Raw genomic sequence first — 21,241 nt, forward strand, 5'->3', positions numbered from 1 at the left:
GTTTTTAATGTGTTTGTTTGTTTGTTTGTTTTTGTTTTTTAATTCCAAAACTAAACCCAAAGCATTCCTCCTAAGAGGTGTGTCGTTCACGGCTGTTCAAGTGTAGCCGATTTAAAAAAAAAAAAAAGCGGAATTTCGATCCATTAGCCCAAAGTCGGCAGGACACTTATGGAATGAATGGGTTCGATTTGTATGGACAAAGAGTGGTAACTTCAAGCCGACAGGACAGTTTGGTGTCTGCTCCATACATTTTGAAAAAGATAAATTTGAGGCAAAATCACACAGAAGGATTTGAGTGTCATCTGGTATGCAGAGCAGTTCCTATGATCTGGAAACAAAAGTCAGAACTGCCATCCCAAAGAGCTAACCGCACAGGAAGTGTCAAGCTTGTGTTCAGCACCTTCACTTTCAGCGCTGGAGCCGGCAGAAGCGGGTGACGTGTTGCGTCATATGCGTTGTGTGCCGTGAGCACACAGCAGCCAGGAATTTGTTAGGATCATGATTTGAATTACATGAAAGCAGTAAAATCATATATGAGGGGGTCTCTAAAAATGCAGCATCATTATATTTTAATATCAAATCTTATTTTCCTTCAGTATACCAAGTAATATTTATGTTAAAGATAAACAAATAGCCTTCATAATAACAATAAGCATGTTTTCCAAAAGAATGCATTACAGCTCGGTGCGTACGCTTGTGAATTCAGCACCACCATGCACGCAAACATTAACAGACATATTAATCCTTTCAGAAGAACCACCACTTGACCTTGGTTTCATTCACTGGTTAAGTTTTCAAGAAAAAGATCATGACCACAGCCTACTGAACGCAATTACAGCCTAAGGACGCAATTACCGTTATTGAATTTTACTAAAATCACCGTATCTCTGCAACTGTAAGAGATTTTTACAACTCCACTCTCAGGTGGTGTTTACATTAGACCGTATCCGTCTCGTTTTCGTCGCGGATGCACTGTCCGTTCACATTAAAACGCCGGGAAACGACTCCACAGGCGGAACAACTTGAATCCGCCAGGGCCCACGTATTCAACCCAGTTCGTATCTGATCCGGTGCTGTGTAAACATTGAGGAACGAGGATACGCTGTGCTGAGCTCTAGCTGATGTTGTCATTGGACAACGTCACTGTGGTGGTGTTTACATTAGACCGTATCAGCGGATCATCAGATTAACGTTTTTAAAACGATTCACAACGCCAATACACGATTTGCGTGCACACAGCAATGCCAATACACGGATACGATAATCACATGACTAATTAGACGGCATGTCACATGATCCCAGTGCATATCGGGCATGCGCAAGTCACTCACCACTTGCAAGTGGAAGGATGGCAAGCGAACACCTTCTCTAGCAGATAAACACACCTGGCTGTGATGTTCATGTTCTCACTGAGTTTAAGCGCCTGAAGGAGGTAAATAAGTTGAAATGTGTAAATAAACCTCAGTGCGGCTCAGCGCTTCCTCCTGCGCTCCAAATCACTCCACCCTGAACAGCGAGTGCCCTCTGGAGGGTGCGCACTCCGGCCCTGCGCAGCTCACAGAGCGCGCGAGTGAAGCGCACGAGCAGTGATTCGGGACTGAGCCGCTGTGTGTGTGATCCCAACGCCAGCGAGTCAGGAAGGTGGATGTCACAGTGACGTTGTCCAATGATGACGTCAGCTAGAGCTCAGCACTGCGTATCCTCGTATCTTAATGTTTACACAGCACCGGATCAGATACGAACTGGGTTGAATACGTGGGCCCTGGCGGATTCGAGTTGTTCCGCCTGTGGAGTCGTTTCCCGGCGTTTTAATGTGAACGGACAGTGCATCCGCGACGAAAACGAGACGGATACGGTCTAATGTAAACACCACCTGTGACATCCACCTTCCTGATTCGCTGGCGTTGGGATCTCACACACAGCGGCTCAGTCCCGAATCACTGCTCGTGCGCTTCACTCGCGCGCTCTGTGAGCTGCGCAGGGCCGGAGTGCGCACCCTCCAGAGGGCACTCGCTGTTCAGGGCGGAGTGATTTGGAGCGCAGGAGGAAGCGCTGAGCCGCACTGAGGTTTATTTACACATTTCAACTTATTTACCTCCTTCAGGCGCTTAAACTCAGTGAGAACATGAACATCACAGCCAGGTGTGTTTATCTGCTGGAGAAGGTGTTCGCTTGCCATCCTTCCACTTGCAAGTGGTGAGTGACTTGCGCATGCCCGATATGCACTGGGATCATGTGACGTGCCGTCTAATTAGTCATGTGATTTAGCGTATCCGTGTATTGGCGTTGCTGTGTGCACGCGAATCATGTATTGGCGTTGCTGTGTGCACGCGAATCGTTTTAAAAACGTTAATCTGATGATCCGCTGATACGGTCTAATGTAAACACCACCTCATTCAAAAACTTTTGCAACTCTCACTCCAGACTTTACAAGACAGCCATTGTCATCAAGTACACTTTTTCCCTCTAATTTACAGTGTGATAACAGCCTAACTTTTTGAAGTCGGATAAGAAAGAGCTGCAGTCCAAAATTAAAAGGCTGCGACATAAAGTAAAAGAAAAGGAAACATAAGTGCAAGTCAATCAGAGCAACTGCGTGAATACATTTAAAACCAGGGTTGATTCTCCAATAACTGTTCCAGCAGGTATATATGCAGCTTTTATTTCTTTGTGCTATTTATTTCCTTTATTTAATCTGACTTCATAAAGCAGCACTCAAAATTCCCTACTATAAGCATCTAAGATAAAATTATAAAATTATGACGACACGTGTATACCATCCCCTTGTAGCTTTTGTCATCTTTTTCAAAAGAATTAGTATCAAGAACGCACGCCATTATAGTCTGTGTGGATACAAAAGAAGGCAGCGGCGCATATGATGTCTCTCACGCACAGCACGACTGACCTATAAATCGCTGCGATCTAACAATGGCAGACAAGCTTTGTGATTTTTGGAACAGAATTCAGGTCCAAAAAATTTCTTCTTTGAACCAATTTTTTATTTAATGGTGAACTTTACAACCTATTTGAGCATATCACAAACAGAAAACCTGGGATTTTATAATGTCATTTTCGTAAAAGAGCAATTCCAGCGTTATGGACGTGACACTTGAACTCAAAATGGCAACAAATGACCCAGTGCATGTTTTATTGTCTCCCAGTATTTAAACAGGTGTTGCATATTTTAAGGCTGTACCATACTGGAGAAGTGATAGAACAAGAACAATTCCCATAGTACATCTAGGGCATGCCAGAAAATGCCAATAAAAGATGCGTTATGGATGTGACAGAAAAAGTGTCACTTTTCTTGGGTGACTGTACATTTTTAACAAACTCTGTGAAATTGTAAACCTAATGTCGAAATGGAGATATCCATTTGATAGAGGGGTCCAAGGTGAATATTAAAAAAATCTTTGTTTAAAATATTTTGTATTTCATGCAGAGTTTCGGAAGGAAAAGTCAGCGTTATGGATGTGACGAAATTCTGTTATGGATGGGACGAAAACTAGCACTTATATCATCTCTCTTTTCAGAATTACTACCAAAACGTGACTGCTGGACCAAGGATTTAAGTCCAAAAATCAGTCTGTAATCAATGCAGAATTACATATTCACAAGAGTACGACCTCAGAGAATGATGCACACCGACTATTTTTTGCATTCTTGGTCATATTTAATGTGCATGTTGGAACAAAATGCATGTAAGGAACAGAATATGTATATTTAAAAAAAAATCCATAATAAGGATGTGTGTTAATAGGGACTTCTTGTGGTTTTATTTCAGAGAAGTGATTTTGCTCTTATAAGGTAATGTAAGTGCTTATTTAAAAGCTGTTAGTGCAAGAAAATATTGAAAATGAAACTTTTGAGGTTCTGCACACTTCAGTGGTAAGTGATGCTGTATAATAAGCGCCTATGTCTAAGGCAGCGGTTTGATGGAAATGGAAGTTGTTGGGTGTGTGGCTTTTTTTTTTTTTTAAATTTAAAATCCCTCCCTGTTCAATTCAAGCATTGTAACATGTCTCTCTTCTAACAGGTGGTGAAAGACTGCCAAAGTCAAATTACACACTGGTGAGTGCCACACCCACTTTTTTTTTTTTTTAAGAATTATTCTACTTGCTCTGTTATTTCTCATGACTTTAGCTACAAAGCTGAGAAACCTGGTTCTGCATAGAGATTACCCATTGTGTAGCTATCAGGGATGAGAATTTTCCGCCGATTGGCAGATTTCTGACTTTTTCAGACCAAAATGATCGTTTTTGAGATCGATGTAAATCCATTGAGAATTTTTTTTTTTTTTTTTTTTTTGGGGGGGGGGTATGATTAACGATCTGTGGTCACCTTATAACGCAGACATCCCAAGTCTCCTGGAAGTTCCGGGAGTCTCCTGCATATTGATAGAAGCGAGCAAGAGCGTGCGCGCGCAACATTAAGGTCTGCATCACGCATCTTAGAATGTGCGCGCGCGCGAGGGAGACTGTGTGCAGTGTTGCAAGATACTGCTGACGTTTTCCAGCCCAAAATATGTTCAAAACCCGCCAAAATGCACTTAAAACCACCCAATCTGGCAACACTGCCTGTGTGCCTGTTCATGTCGTGCATGCCAGACAAAGAGCATCCTGATTGGGTTACTCAGCAAAATAAGCCAATCAGCTTTCAGTGTGGGCGGGCTTTTATCTCTTTTCTCGAGGACCGGAGTTTTCAGTTGTATTGAGTCAGTGCAGCCTACAGGATCGGCATGGCAGAGAGAGCGCGCGCCCCAAAAAATTTATATCAATTACATGTCATATATAAGTGTGTATCTTTTATAAATGGGGTTAGCTTATTTAATGTAGCATGTTGGGGAGAATCATAGTATCATATCTATATTTCTGATAAAATTTTAAGTATGATACCGTGTATAACTCTCCTACTTACTGCTCATTTCATAGGGGGACGGAATTGCTGGCATGTGCCACGTGGGAGCGTCTGCCCAAATTTTTTAGGCCGAGATGAACTTATAGTTTTTGATTTAAAAAAAAATTTCCAATATGTAATGCCCATTGTACATGCCTGTTCTTTAACTCAAAATCACCATCTTGATCTTCAGATTGACCATATGGTATCTGTATCACATTACACAACATCCTGTCCAGATAAAACCTAGTTAGTACACACAGCAGTTGAAAGGGAAGTGATGAGTGATGTTGAATGTTGCCTGCTTAATATGCAAGACCTCCTGCTACCATGATAACATCAGAAGAAAGCTTCAGAGAATTATATGATAGAACTTTTTTTCTGGTTTGCACTTCATTTTAAAGGATTAGAGTATTCAAAGACATGAATAGCTAAAATGCAGAAATATAATACTGTAGAGCTCGTTTATATTAAAAGGTGCATTGATTTTTTGAAATCATCAAATGTGAATTGATAAAAAAACAAGTCTCTTGTACCATATTAATCATTTTCACCTGGGAGTCCACCAAGAAGGGGAATTTATTTCCAAATAAATTGCAAATTTTTGCTGATAAAATTAATGGTTTTGGGGTAAAAAAAATAGCCAAAAATCATTAGCCCCCCCCCGGGCCCCCCCGCCCCGGTTTTTTCAGACTTTTAAAATATTTTTCATTCTCATCCCTGAGCTATAGAAATGGAGAAAGGTACATTCTCATTCCTGGAATTATTACCTACTTTCTTGCTTTTTTTTTCCTTTGTCTTTGTCTCTGCCAGGAGAAAATTGGAGACAGATTATGAAAGTCTGCAGGAGCGTCTCGGCACCTTGCCTGATAAGCTGTCCTATGATATTATGGTAAATAAGAAGTGTGCCGGTTTTGTTTGCTTTTGCCTCAGGCTCTACTTTTTAAATTCTTGTGTAATTTACAGAATTTTTGTTCACATACTTTCCCTGTTGAATAATTAATCTTCGTCTCATTTCAGGTGCCGTTTGGTTCTTTGGCTTTCATGCCTGGGAAGCTGGTTCACACCAATGAGCTCATGGTTCTCCTCGGAGAGAACTGGTTCACAAAGTGTTCTTCTAAGCAGGCCCAGACGCTTGTCGAACACAGAAAGAAACGTGAGTTACGTTTGGATTCTTTGGGCCATGTGTTTTTTCCACAGTATTTTATAAATACGCAGTTTGAATGACAAGTCATTTTCCGTAGCCATAACAAATGGGTCACGTGACGTCATACATTTCATTCATGGTTTTTACATTTTTTTTTTTCTAGATGTAAAGAATAAACTTGACGATTTGCACAAAGTGGTGAAGAGCTTTCAAGACAGAGCCGGCATCACAGAAGAGCTTGAAAAGATGGATGTAAGTGTTTCAACTCCTTAAGTTTTTGTACAGCTCATGAAAATTTCCAGTTACAAATTTCTGTGCTCTGTACAGGGTAAAGGAGATTTTGTTGACATCAGAGAAGAAATGGGAAAAGAGGACGCAGTTAACAAAGGTAATTCGACAAAACACAAGTAGTGCACTAGATTTTAGGATGTTGACTTGAATTTGTTGCATCATTGTGGTAATTTGGGGGGGGGGGGATTATTTCGTTGGTAAATCTGGGGACTGTTCCAGAAGGTAGAATTGCATAAAGCATATGATGCAACACCAGGAACATTGAGATACAAACAGTTGAAATCTTGTCGACTGTAATTATAATGCAGATTAGGGAAAAATGTGACGTGGGACAGTGAATAATCAGCATGTGCATTGTGGGTTTTTTTTTTTAAATGGATACTCATCATTTTGTCCTTTAAAAAAAACAGCTATGCAGTGCAACTACATGCTGCATGATCATGACAGCCTTGTAGATTATGATTTTTAAAGGTCCCATGGCATGAAATTTTCACTTTCTGAGGTTTTTTAATGTTAAAATGAGGAGTTCCTCTGACCTTCTTAAGTCACCCCAGTGGCTAGAAATTTCATAATGTGTAAACCAAACTATGCCCAACATTTGAGAATGGCGCGTCAAAACGGCGCGTTGAGAAGCTCTTCCCTTGCCAACGTCAGCAAGGGAGATGATCCCCACGCCCCCCCCCCCCCCCCCTCTGGATTCCCACCCACTGTATGGATTGCCCCGCCCAGTTGTAGTGAGGAGACCATAGAGGACACAACAACATGGCGTCACCTAAGCGAGCAAAACATGGAAATCGCGCTGTACATGGATGTGAAAACACAGAAAAGAGTCTGTTTTTACTGCCGACGGGAGAGCCCCTGAAGACGCAGTGGCTTAATTTTATTTACTTCGATAATACGCCGTCGAGTCTACCTAAGACGGTGCACGTTTGTCGGAAGCATTTTCCTGAGGAATGTTTCCACAACTTGGGACAGTACAGGGCAGGTTTTGCACATCAACTGTCACTGAAGCCTGGGTCCGTACCAAGCATCCCTGCCGCATCAGCCACAAACACCGAACAAGTAAGTGTATAACTGGTCGTTTTGCCGTGTTTTAAAATCGGTGCGTTAGCCTAGCAATGGCTACATTAGCTGTGCAGCTAACCGCTTCCTGCAGTTAGCCAGGTAATCTGCGCTGCAAAACTAAAGAGCATGCAGCATGCTCTGTTAAACTGAGTTTAGTCTGGAAATTGACTGTAACTTATGAGCTTATGTTTGACTATTGCTCCGCAATGCATGTCTTCTGTTGGATAAGCGATATGTTGCTGTAGTTGCTGCTTCTATCCTCTTTGGTTATGGAGTGCGTGTTCAAGCCTAGGGTATTATACGTTCGTAAACTACCACTCCGAACACTCTCACTCTCTGTTCTCTGTGTCACGTTGAGTTTACGAAAGGAGTCCGAGGGAGAACGGGGTTTTGTCTTAGCAGCGTGGCTACAGGCGCTGATAGCAGCGAGTATGTGTGTGCACGCGCAGCTTGGTCAAGCCCCTCCCCTTCCCCCCCATGGCCCGCCCTCTACCCTTCCCCGCCTCCTGCTTCTCATTAGCAAAACGACGCACTGAGAAAAGGGCTGAAATGGGGCTTTCTCCCAGGAGGCTATATTTACGTGCCGAGGATTCATTTCGAGAAAGGCTGCGGATATAACATCCAGAAGCCTCCACGAGCCCGTTTAAAGCATCAACAAACCACCATGCCATGGGACTTTTTTAAATAAAGTTCACAATTTATAGAAAGTGGAAGTATAGGATCTTAACTGCATCTCTATGAAGTTTGATCTTTACTTGTGCTAAGTTGGTGAGACGCATCTTAGGCTGTCGGAATTGATCTTTAACCAGAGAATACAAATGAAGATTTATGAAATTTTCCATTGCTGATAGCCTGACAGTGTATGCTCTAAAACTGAATGGCAGGTTTTAGGTTTAAGGTCGTGCACCACTGCAGTATTTAAGGTACACAGAATGCAAGCATGTGCAAATTGAGTGAATGTCCAAACTCCTGTAAAATCAGCCTGAATATTGAATGTCCAGTGTGGCAGCGGGGGCGTGGTCTAGCATCGGTCTGTGACAGGAGGGCGGAGTCAGGGAAGTTAAGTGGCAGAATCACTACACCTGTTGTTAATTGATGTTTGTGTGTCTTCCCAGTGACCGCGGCCTTCTTAAGAAGAGAGAGTGAGAGCAGAGGGACTCTCTCCACAACCAGACGGCTGATGTGTGTGCGTGTGTCTGAGTGTGTGGTTGCATCTGAAAAGTGCGAATAAAAGAGAGTTTTGTTAAACAGTTCTGTCCTGTCGTCCTTCTGTGCTCCACCCACCTACATGGACCGTTACAGTGGTGCCGAAACCCGGGACCCGAGCACAGAAGGACGGCAGGACAGAACTGTTTAACAAAACTCTCTTTTATTCGCACTTTTCAGCTGCAACCACACACTCAGACACACGCACACACATCAGCCGTCTGGTTGTGGAGAGAGACCCTCTGCTCTCACTCTCTCTCCTTAAGAAGGCCGCGGTCACTGGGAAGACACACAAACACATCAGTTAACAACAGGTGTAGTGATTCTGCCACTTAACTTCCCTGACTCCGCCCTCCTGTCACAGACCGATGCTAGACCACGCCCCCGCTGCCACATCCAGTAAATGGATAACAGAACGTGACCGTTTTTTCGTCTTTTTTTTTTTCATAAATAGACACGGGTATGTTAGTTTAAACAGTATCCTTATTGGAGCGCTTAAGGGCGGCTAATTCAGCTTTACTGAGAGTGAAGCGAGCACATGTCACTGCTGAGCGTGTGCAGAACGGAAGTAAACTTGTGTATGGAAGCTGCTTTGCGTGCTTGATTCACTGCTCCATGAATATGAATAGTGTGCATTCAAATCACACTCAAAGCAAAACACCTCACACACACTGTTATATAGCCTGAAAGGAACATTTATTTATTTATTTTATTTATTTTTTTTTTAAAATTTTTTTAATAAAAATAAGCCTCTATCTGGTGTGCATGAGAAACTACCGGAGAGAAGCCTGAACTCCATAAGTATGATGGAGTGTCTCTGACAGGAGAATGGTGGAAGTTTAGGAGTTCTTGATAAACAAGTTTATGACGTCTGCTTCAGTCATCCATTACTGTATGTATCCACTGCATATACAGTCCTGCTTTAGAGTAGGAAGTCTCGTAATTCTCAACTCCAGGGCTGTGGATCTTTTGTCATACTCAGTTTTCCCATCAGAATTAATAATAAGCTGATGAGTGTGACCTACGGTAGTTTTGAGAAGAGAAACCCTGAAGCTGTTCAATTGGACTTTGCTGCATTCTTTCATGCATAAATTATTTTTGATATGCATATCCAGATTCTTTAGGATGTTTTGCGTGATATGAATTGGGACTTCTGTCTAAATATCAAAAAGTAAGTCGACTATAAGTTTAAAAAAGGCTGAAACACTATATGCCTGTTGTTGTAGTAGTAGTAATCTTCCAGTAAACAAAACATTCATGTCTATACTATCATAGGTCGCGTTAACTGACAATTGTCCGTCATTGACGGATTTTTTTTAGCTATGACGGAAAAATCTGAAGGCCGTCGGTCATTTTGACGGATGTTTACCGTTACCATTACCAATAACAGTAATAGCCTAATAATAACAATAATAAAACATAATGAAACACAATTGAAATGATTGGCAAGTTGTGGCAGAGTTTTCTTACATACAGTATACATAGTCTTCACTGCCGTCACTTTCAATCTGAGCCGACGTTGCGGCAGTCTTGATGTTCAGTGCACAGGCTACTCATGTATACACTGTAGCCACTGCGCAAGGCTGTTCCCCCCATCGCGCTCCTGACCGCGCTAGGACTTTTCTAACCACTAGCACGGTGAGATGTATTAATGTTTCCCTTCTCTGCAGAAGATGCGTCATTTTTGCCATTAAAAAAAGAGATGCATTGGGTTGTTTGTGTCGTTTCCCTGCCTGTACGTCTTAATGCAATAGCGCTCATTTAGGCTAGTTGTTTTCTTGTTTTTAAAATGAAACAAATGCCGATTTATTGTATTCTTCCCCAGCAAGCTTAGGAACATCACTGCTCGAATATCTGCTAAACTATCATCATTTTAATGAGAGCACGGGTCGACAAACTAACATTTAAACATAACTTCATTTTATTTAAGACCTTCCGTGTCAGGTTCCAGGCTCCGCCGAGCCGAGCCGACCCCCACTATGACAAATTTAAGTAGCCTACGGAAGAATCTGAAGGCCGTGCGTGATTTTGACAGATGATGATCAATTTAAGTAGCCGGTAGTTCATGGAAGAGGCATGGACTGGATGCGTTGGAACGCGTCTGTGACCACTACGGGTCACCGTGGGGTGCAGCTGCACCACTGGTGCAGAAAGACCGCATGCTGCAGGATTTCCTCCCTATGAAGAGAGTACTAGCAGGGTCGGGAAATCCAACTTTCAGAGGCTCTTGCCGGCTTCTGATCACTTCCCTGGGAGAAATGTTTCCCGACTTCAGAACTTTGGCTGAAGTGGCGCTGGTTATTCCAGTCTCCAGTGTCGCAGCAGAGCGCGGGTTCAGCCTTCAGAATAAAATTAAAACGTCAATGAGAAGTCGTCTGTCCGAGGCAAAGATGCAAAATTTAATGACAATTGCCTCGGCAGCAGTCTCCATTGACGACTTTGATTATGCACAAGCGAGCTCCCAATTTAAATCCATGCGGGCCAGAAGGAAGGTTTGAGCTCACGCAAACAGGTCAAATTAGATCGTCACTTAAATCGTTGTAGTGGACTGTTCATATTTTAACTGCAATTGTCTTGCTACGTTGTAAAATAACATTGTTCATATGCCCGTTAAGGCACAGCAGCCGCAATGTTTTTAGCGGAGGGAAAATGGGTTCACAAGTGACCGAACGTCAGAATCTCTGTTCATCTTTCTGCATCATAAATACATAAATAAATGATTAAATACTACAAGCTTGTTCTGTGAATTAATTTTTAAATGAAAATGAGTCCATGAAAACACAAGTTATTAAATATATAGCATTTATAGCCTATACACATTGTCATTTAAAAGTTAAAATAAAATGACAGATAATAATGGACAATGACGGAATTTTGCACATTTTTCTTCAGCACATAAAACTCTCATTTCTTTTTAAACTACAGTTGTAGAACTTTTAGGCAAAGTACCCACATTTGTCTACTGCAGTTTGCAACCATTTAAATCTCCTCAACTACATCACAAAATTTGTCTGATTATGTCAAATACAGAGTGTACCTTTGTTACAACCTACTCCACTACTGGGGTAGGTTGCAACACGTATTGGGGTAGGTTGTAACAGGTAGTTAAAACACAGAAAAAAAACAACAGAAGTCCATTTCATATGCCGATTTATTGCATGAACATGGAAAATAGATTCACCAACTATGTTGTATGACATACAATCCACTCTCCATATTGAAAATCCTGAGATCCCTGGTCTTTCAACAGTTTATACTTCTGCCAATATCTGTTAAGGGTAACATGGCAGATGCCATGGTTTCTTGCCACTGCGCTTACAGATGTACCTTTCCTAATCTCTTCTGCTGCTCTTTTTAGTAGTTTAGCATCCACTCCACGAGTTGTTTTCCTCACCCATGTTCTAGGCATTCTGCAGAATTATCAAAATCACAAAAAAAATCTTTTTTGTATGTAAGGGGATGGTTGTAACACTTTCAAAAAACTTGTTACAACCTACCCCACCACTGCCATCCATTGCTTAGCTAGCTGTATTAGCATGGTGCTTTGATATTAGCAGGGGATAAGTACACCATTCTTTACCTTAGAGACTGTAGTTTGACCTGATATAACTCATACAACGTTACCTACAATGTGTAAAGCACTAGGAAAAAAAATAATATAAAAAAAAAGTTACTTTCTTACCTCAGACTTTGTTTTTTTTCACTTCTCTCCGTGAGAACTTGCGCCAACGATTTCCAAATCTCCATGCGTGGTCGAAAAGGAACTATGAAGAGATTCTAATTGCCACATGACTTGTATCTTATCCCTGATTGGTGGAATTAGTGGCGTTACAACTCCCCCCGTGTTACAACCATACCCGGTTTCCCCTATGTAATCCTGAAGATAAAATCTTTTTTTCGAACACATCTTTTCTGAATACACAAAAAGTGCACTGCTGAGGACCGTTCCAATGCAAAGGGTTTAAAAAAAAACAGTTTTTAAAAATCTAAGGTGTTCTGTGCCGTCTGGCAGAAAAAAAAAACTAAACAAAAATGTGTGTACTTTTTAATATATATATATTAGTGCTGTCAAAAATGTCGCGTTATTAACGCGTTAACTTGACTCAATTTTAATGGCGATAATTTTTTTTATCGCGAGATTAACGCTCTGTGACATGATGCCACGCCCCACACAGCCAGAGTCCTCTGCCCTCCCCCGAAGAGCCACGGTGCTCGGTTAGGTTTCGTTTTCCCATCGGCGGCTCCAGCCCCACTTTGCAGTGGCTGTGACAAGACGTGTTATGCTCTGCAATAAAAATAAAACATTGGTACAACCAGTGTTCGAACTATGCCGATATTTTCGGGGGGTCCCTTTTTTCCCCTTGGGGGCGTGCTTGCGCTTGTCTCAGAGCGCGGCTCTCCATCGCGCGCTCACTTCGGATATGCAAATGCTTCCCGTTACGCACGATTGCTATGTCAATAAACATCATTTTGGCAATATTTTAGAGACCCCCCAACATTTCCCAAATCATGTTTTCAAGGGATCTCATGTCTGTTTCAGTACCCCGAGTACCCCCGTAGTTCGAACGGTGAGCAAGCCCATTCACTTTTTTTATGCTGATAAGAGAATTACATGGTTTTTCATGTGACAAAAATGTGCGATTAAATTGCGATTAATCGCGAGTTAACTATGACAGTCACGACATTAATCGCAATTAAATATTTTAATCGCTTGACAGCACCAAAATATATATATATATATATATATATATATATATATATATATATACTGTGTGTAAGTAAGCTTGAGAGACATTTAGTCTAGAGAGTCACAAAGCTTATGTTAATTTACAGTAATACTTCCAAGTGATTTGAAGGTGATTTTTATATTTTCCTAAAATATGAAAAAGCCCGGCGGCACGGTGGTGTAGTGGTTAGTGCTGTCGCTTCACAGCAAGAAGGTCTGGGTTCGAGCCCCGGGGCCGGCGAGGGCCTTTCTGTGCGGAGTTTGCATGTTCTCCCCGTGTCCGCGTGGGTTTCCTCCGGGTGCTCCGGTTTCCCCCACAGTCCAAAGACATGCAGGTTAGGTTAACTGGTGACTCTAAATTGACCGTAGGTGTGAATGTGAGTGTGAATGGTTGTCTGTGTCTATGTGTCAGCCCTGTGATGACCTGGCGACTTGTCCAGGGTGTACCCCGCCTTTCGCCCGTAGTCAGCTGGGATAGGCTCCAGCTTGCCTGCGACCCTGTAGAACAGGATAAAGCGGCTAGAGATAATGAGATGAGATGAAGAAGCGCTTTAAATTGACTGTTCGTGAGTGTGGACGCTATACTCGAAAGATTTAAGAGCCCCTCTCTTGGTATAATCTCTGGAAAAGGTGAGTGTACGTCATGCAGTATGATGAACGTAATGTGTTTTTGACAGGTAAACATCGTGTGGCCCACAAACCCAACTCCAAGCCTAAGGAGGAGTATGTGGTGCAGCTAGAAGAGGAGGAAGAGGATGTAGATGAAGGAAACAGTCAAGGAGTGCTGACAGAGGAGGAGCTGTGGGCACGGCTGGATGAGCTTGAGCGTTTGGAGGAGGAGCAGGATGAGAGAGACAGGTGAGAAACTTAATCCCGTGTGCGTCTTGCGTACAAGAGAAGGTGACTAAAACACTAATTGACTTGAAGATCAGCGTATCTTAGCAGGTCTTACTGGAAAGTAAAATTCTTGTAACTCAAATGAAGGTAAATAATGTATGTAGTGTAAACTATTGAGAGAGAAGAAATGGACAGAGTTGGTAAAACTTTCTGCTTTTCTGTTAGCATTAGCAGCCTGCTCTCAGAGGAGCCTCTAATTAATATAAGTGCGCTCTCACCTACTTTTTGGTTACAGTGGAAGCCCATTACCAACTAATCAACAACAAACCAGCCCCCTCAGTTACACTAATGATGCTTGTGAAACATAAAACAGCAACATGGACTTAATCATCTGTTTAAACAAAGTAGTTGCTGATTTTTTTCCCCCCCCTTCCATTGTCAGTTGGCCATATGCTGGAAAGATAACTCCGTCTTTGCTCTGTATTTAGACGTTTGCTTATTTTCATTGCAGCTGTCAGTGATGTCTATATTTAAACAAAATTTTATGCTTCTCTCTTAAATACAGTACACCATCACATTTGGATTTCAAATGAAGTCATCAAGATGTGATTGAAGTTCAGAGTTTCGGCTTTAACGCAAGGCATTTAACAACAAATATTGCATTAACTATTTAGGAATTAGACATTTTTACAAAGTCTCTCCATTTTCACAAGCTCAAAAGTAATTAGACAAACTAACATAATTTTTAATACGTATGGACCTGAGTGTATATTAATAAATACAATGCAGCTGTTTCAGTCTGAAATGACCGATCGTCCTTATATCTGTCCTTCAGAATGGACAGCATGGATACCAATGGTGAAGACACAAGTTCTTCATCATCAGAGGAAGAGAAGGAGGCAGATGCTGGTACCACGGTCCAGGTTAATGGCCATGACCAATATCGGGACTGTGCTCCTGCCTCTCACACAAGCCAGGTCAATGGCATCAAACCACAGCTTGATGAAGAGGAGCAAGAAGTAGAAGGCGAGGATGAAGACAATGCTTTGCCAACTATCTACTTCAGTCATACAGTAGAGCCCAAAAAAGTAAGAAGTCATTCCAACTACTGGTGCTTCTTTTTAATTGCACACTAATTTTAGACCCAAGTCACTGTGTATCTGTTTCCTTAGTAATTCTCTGTCTGTGTTTTCTGTGGTTTAGGTGCGAATAAATACAGGAAAGAACACTACATTAAAGTTCAGTGAGAAGAAAGAGCAGGCCAAGCGAAAAAAGAAGAATGGCAAATGTAACAGCCATGCTGTTCATGAGCATCATAAAATCACGACTCCTGCCGATATCTACAGGTAAACGCTCTGGGTTTACTGACTCTTGCCCCTTTTCCACCAAAGCAGTTCCAGGGCTGGTTCGGGGCCAGTGCTTAGTTTGGAACCGGGTTTTCTGTTTCCACCAGGGCTTTGAACCAGAATTTTTTTCCTATTGGTTCGTTCTGAACAGAAACGGAATTTTAACGTTTCCGGTTTTGGGTTCCACCATTAAATAGACGTTCCCGAACCGGTTAGAACAAAAAAAATTTCGTTCCTGGAACGGTTAATTACGTTCCCTGTCAGCTGTTTAACAAATGGCTATAAAATTATGTCTGTCTCATCCAGCTTAAGCCAAATGTAGGCTAATTCTATTACAACCTTCATTAAATAAGACAAGAAATCATTCAAAACAATTATTATTTCAAATGTTGGCGATTTGGATTCTCAGTATGTCTTCCCATCTACACAAACAGAAAAAGTGCCAAAAATGAAAGATAATTCGTTTAGTGCGTTACCAAAGGCTAGTCAGGCCCTATGCATTGATAGGCTAACAGAGGTTAACGTCATTTAATGTTCGCGAGCCTCTCATTAACGTGGACAAATATATTGATATCGTGTTTGAAATTGACGTTTTTGAATAACGATAGACTGCAATATTTACCTCTTATTTAAGATGTGGAGACGTGATAGTAGTCCACCCTCCCGCTCTCTCCATTCAGTCAGCGAACGTCACACAGGAAGTGAACCCCAGCGGGTCATAGAAACTTGCGCAGAAGAAGAATGGCTTTTTTATTTGTAGGCTACGGAAACTTTGAGGAACGAAATAAAAACCGGTATTAACCGGTTACCATTATTTTTAATAAGCGTTTCTGTTCTGGAACATAAAAAATAATAAAGTTTCTGGTTTCGTTTCTGTTCATGTGAAATAGAAAAAGTTCCCGGTTTTCGTTTTCGTTCCTTGAACCGGTTCAAAGCCCTGGTTTCCACTGACAAAGAACTGGTTCTGGGGCCAGAAAAACCAGTTCCAGGCTAGCACCAACTCTCTGCTGGGCCAGAGGAAAGAACTGCTTACGTCAGCGGTGGGGGGGGCGGAGTTGTTAAGACCAACAGCAATAACAAGACCGTGAAAGATCGCCATTTTTAAGCGACGAGAAGCAGCAGCTGTACAAACGCAAAGTCATCCATTATTATTATTGTTGGTGGTGGTGGTGGTGCTGCTGCTTCTTCCATGTTTTTGCTTCAATATTCGCGCCAAGGTTTATGCAAACGTAGCGACGTAACTGACGTATACAATGACGTAACTGACGTATACAGCGACATAATGACGTGGCTTCCCTTAGCACCGCGAGCTATGGAAAAGCAAACTGGTTCTCACCTGGCTCGCAAGTTGAACGAGTTGTGAACCAGAACCAGCACCGGCCCCGAACCAGCCCTGGAACTGATTTGGTGGAAAAGGGGTATCTGACATCCAAGCCAGGCCCAGAAATTATTTTAAGGTGATGCTATTAAATGTGCAGTCTTCTCTAATGGCAGGTTAACTTGAGATTGAAAATCTGACTCTTGGAGCTCTGACAAACCAAACTGATGTGTAAGAATTAATGGTGACGAAAGATCACATGGTCACTTCAGGTTAAGTGAAACATGCTGCACGGACTCCATTCTGTTGCCTCTGTGAACATGGATAACTCTCCTCACCAAGAGGTGGCAGTAATGTGTGTATTTGTAGCTTTAAAAAAAAAAAAAAAGGGGTGGTGTCTCAGGAAAATGTCTCCAGTCCCACATTACTGTGTTAAATATGCTGAAATGGTCTGCAATATTATAAATATAGTGGCATACTATTTTGATATTCTTTTGATTGTTAGCTAAGCTGCTATTTTTATGCCCTTGTTATGCTGTTTAAGCAGTCTGTTCAGCCATTTTGCTGCAAATATAACTGTAATGCAGCATCTGAACAGTACCCAAGAAACTGGTTAAGAATTATGTACATTATCTCATCTCATCTCATTATCTCTACCCGCTTTATCCTGTTCTACAGGGTCGCAGGCAAGCTGGAGCCTATCCCAGCTGACTACGGGCGAAAGGCGGGGTACACCCTGGACAAGTCGCCAGGTCATCACAGGGCTGACACATAGACACAGACAACCATTCACACTCACATTCACACCTACGGTCAATTTAGAGTCACCAGTTAACCTAACCTGCGTGTCTTTGGACTGTGGGGGAAACCGGAGCACCCGGAGGAAACTCACGCGGACACGGGGAGAACATGCAAACTCCACACAGAAAGGCCCTCGCCGGCCCCGGGGCTCGAACCCAGGACCTTCTTGCTGTGAGGCGACAGCGCTAACCACTACACCACCGTGCCGCCTTATGTACATTATGCTTTTTGAAAGTTCTTAGCCCACCCTCTGAAGTGATTTGTTCCACTAAACAGCCGTTCTGAGCAGGCTCTCTCCTGCTGGCCTCCAACTCTAATTCACAAAGTGCAGTTAAGCTTCGGTCACAACCAGCCGTACGTGCTCCTACGGCCGGTCTACGTGCAAAAAACGCAAGAAACGCACGGAGGGCGTGCGTGTGACGTGCTGATTTTCGAGCCGTAGACTGGCCGTAGACCGGCCGCAGAGGTTCTTTGTCATGTCAAACAAACTCTACGGGCGCTTACGTTTTTTTCAGGTTGCAAGACAAACTTACGGCCAACGCGCGTCTTTCTCCATGAACAAAAAAACCGCAGCGATTTGGGAAATGCCAAAAATCGCATGGCCAAAAAATCGTACGTCCGGTTGTGACCTAGGCTTTAGCTGTGCAGTCTTCAAGTGATGAGGGCAAACTGTGGGAAACAAACTCTACAGCCTATGGTTAGCCACATCCTTGCTGTGTCCGCACATTTCGACAGCAGTGTTGGACTCAATTCTTAGTGTTCTAGCATAACAGTATGACGTGACAGACGTGTGTGTGTGTGTGTGTGTGCAGGGTATTTGTGGATGTAGTGAATGGTGAGCCTGTCCCAAGGAAATCCATCCTGAAGTCGCGCAGTCGTGAGAACAGTGTGTGCAGCGACACCAGCGAGAGCAGCACAGCAGATTTTGAGGAACGCCGTGCTTTTGTTAACCGCACACACAGCCACGATGAAGCCACCCACAGTGACACTAGCGACGGTATTACTGAAGAGGACAGCCCAACTGGAATAAGTCTTTACCCTAATGGACGCTTTGAGGTACTGGAGACCTCAAAGCTTTGCATGCTGTGAAAATGAAATGCAAATAGTGCAAATATCACTTTGTTTGATTTTCATGTGTCTCCTGACTCATGAATGTGCTCACTGTCTTTCTTTCAGGCTTTTTCAGGGACTGTTATTGAGAAAGATCCACTGCCCTCTATGATTCCTCACCTGACTATCACCCCTCCTGCATTACCCACAATCCTTGAAAGAAAGCAAGAAGAGGTGGGCTCAGAAGTGACCCAGGAGCCACCCAAGAGGGTGTCAAAGTTCAAAGCTGCCCGGCTGCAGCAGAAATGAGACTCAAAGCTTTTGTTTCTTTTTCTTTTTTTCTTTTAACTCCCCTTTTGTATGACCATAAGAATGGGTGATCTTGTACACCTCTGTCCTGCCTCTCTCTCTTTGGTTCACTCCTCTTCTGTGCTGTCTTAGTCAAGTCAGTCCAGTCTATTTTCACTGAATATATGTTGTATGCTATGCATTTTCTAAACATCCACTTTATTATCTCCTAATAGTAGGAGATGCAACTCTGTACAAACATGTACAGCCTCTCTGCTCTGCTGAATTGGCCAAACTCTCTCTATTCATTGAGACAAGGCTACATAATTCACCTTTGTATACAAACACACACACCGACTGCCTTTTCTTTGTGTGTTCTTTTAGACCACATCTATGTGAAATATAAAAAAGTTGCATGAGAAATATCATGTGCCACACACACGGCAGGTTAATTTCTTATTTTACTGTCTGCTCTGCCTCTGATGGCCTGTTTTTTTCCCCCCCATCTTATAAAGTATCTCATCCTGCAAACCTTCTGCTTTAACTTTAAAACCTTTCTAACTCTGTTCTATATTGAGATTATTTTGCTATGTCTCCAGTCTTTGAATGTAGATCAGCTTTTTGTGATTGAATACAAATGTGAACCAGAAAATAAATGATTTTGCCTATACTGACTTTAGTCCTGTTTGTTAATGAAACACTGATTGGGTGTGCTGTTTGAATAATTTATTTGCTATGTTTGATATATGGAACGGGGCGGCACGGTGGTGTAGTGGTTAGTGCTGTCGCCTCACAGCAAGAAGGTCCTGGGTTCGAGCCCCGGGGCCGGCGAGGGCCTTTCTGTGCGGAGTTTGCATGTTCTCCCCGTGTCCGCGTGGGTTTCCTCCGGGTGCTCCGGTTTCCCCCACAGTCCAAAGACATGCAGGTTAGGTTAACTGGTGACTCTAAATTGACCGTAGGTGTGAATGTGAATGGTTGTCTGTGTCTATGTGTCAGCCCTGTGATGCCCAGGGCCCTGTCCTCCGAAGCGGGTTTTCTGGCTCACCAGGGTAACTTCGAGAGTAACTTGATCACGTGCAGCGTAACTTCCCGATTAACCCATACTACGAAAGTTGGCTATGTTCAAACCGAGGTATGCTGCCATGGCAACTTACGCTGCATCTCAAACCTGCTCGTCTCAGGTTATGTTCTTGGTTAACCCGAGGTTTCCGATTAACCACACCCTTTTTAAACACCACCTCTCCACCGACATTTCCTCTAGAGACAATGCCAGCGTACCTGGATGACCCGTGCGATATCGGAGCGCAGATTAGAGATGGGATTTATGGCTCTTTGATGGGATCCGCATCTTTGTGATCCGTTCTTTGAAAAGAGCCGTTCAAAAGACTGGCTCATTTGGCTCTTTTTAAATATTTATTCAGTTTTAAGAAGACAGCGTCTAAAGAAGCCAGATCCCTCTGCTTAGACAGTGACATCAATATGTCTGGACATACCTTTTATATAAAGCAACCTAGACTTACATTATTGTAACCCCTAAACGCTCATAAATAACCATTAAAAAACAATGAGGGCGTCAATGAATGTCCATGCAGAACGGCTTTTCTGTAAAAAAAAAAACACTCAAGAACACAGTTACCAAGAACGCAAGAATATTTTATAGAAAACACTTGTTTTACAAAAATGTTTAAGTCTGAGATACAAAATAGATACAACTACAATAAATATAACACAAGAACTAGTTATCACACAAGAACATTTTAATAGAAAAAAACTTTCTATATTAAAAATATTGAAATTGTAACAAAAATAGATACAACTAAACAGTCAGATAAATAGATAGTTATAACAAGAACACAATATTATTTTAATAGGAAAAAACAAACTATTAATGCAAAAAATATTATTAGAAAAATAGATACAACTAGACAAACAGATAGATAAATAAAATACACAAAAATAGAACAAACAAAATGACGATAGAATAAATTAAATGAACGTCCGTGCAAAGTAGTTTTCCCACAATATCATTAATATCACACAACAACATTATAAACTATATACAAAACAATTTGAACTATTAGGCAAACAGATAAAACTTGAATAAATAAAAGGCAAATGAATGCTTGCTTGCACGCGCACACACACCATTATGAATGATGTTTTTATATTTCATTTTCACCTGTTGCCAGGTGCGTTTGGCACTGCTGTTGCCTCTGAAATGTTCACAGGACATACACCGACTTAGTCAAAGGGACTGAACAGTCAGTCAT

At 42.1% G+C, this 21,241-nt stretch overlaps 1 protein-coding gene across 1 annotated transcript in view; it reads left to right on the forward strand.

The window, feature by feature from the left end:
• The window catches only part of uri1 (URI1 prefoldin like chaperone), a 36,751-nt gene extending 17,110 nt beyond the window's left edge, over window positions 1–19,641 (forward strand). Inside the window, exons 2-11 of the mRNA XM_060923731.1 lie at window positions 4,037–4,071; window positions 5,710–5,788; window positions 5,917–6,052; window positions 6,207–6,295; window positions 6,371–6,431; window positions 14,009–14,189; window positions 15,004–15,256; window positions 15,372–15,514; window positions 18,446–18,689; window positions 18,810–19,641. Of these exons, the coding sequence (XP_060779714.1) occupies window positions 4,037–4,071; window positions 5,710–5,788; window positions 5,917–6,052; window positions 6,207–6,295; window positions 6,371–6,431; window positions 14,009–14,189; window positions 15,004–15,256; window positions 15,372–15,514; window positions 18,446–18,689; window positions 18,810–18,992 (1,404 nt within the window). The 3' untranslated portion in view covers window positions 18,993–19,641. The remainder of the gene's footprint in view (window positions 1–4,036; window positions 4,072–5,709; window positions 5,789–5,916; window positions 6,053–6,206; window positions 6,296–6,370; window positions 6,432–14,008; window positions 14,190–15,003; window positions 15,257–15,371; window positions 15,515–18,445; window positions 18,690–18,809) is intronic.
• Window positions 19,642–21,241: the final 1,600 nt, after the last annotated feature.

Source organism: Neoarius graeffei, chromosome 6, assembly GCF_027579695.1.
Source record: "Neoarius graeffei isolate fNeoGra1 chromosome 6, fNeoGra1.pri, whole genome shotgun sequence".
Lineage (NCBI taxonomy): Eukaryota > Metazoa > Chordata > Actinopteri > Siluriformes > Ariidae > Neoarius > Neoarius graeffei.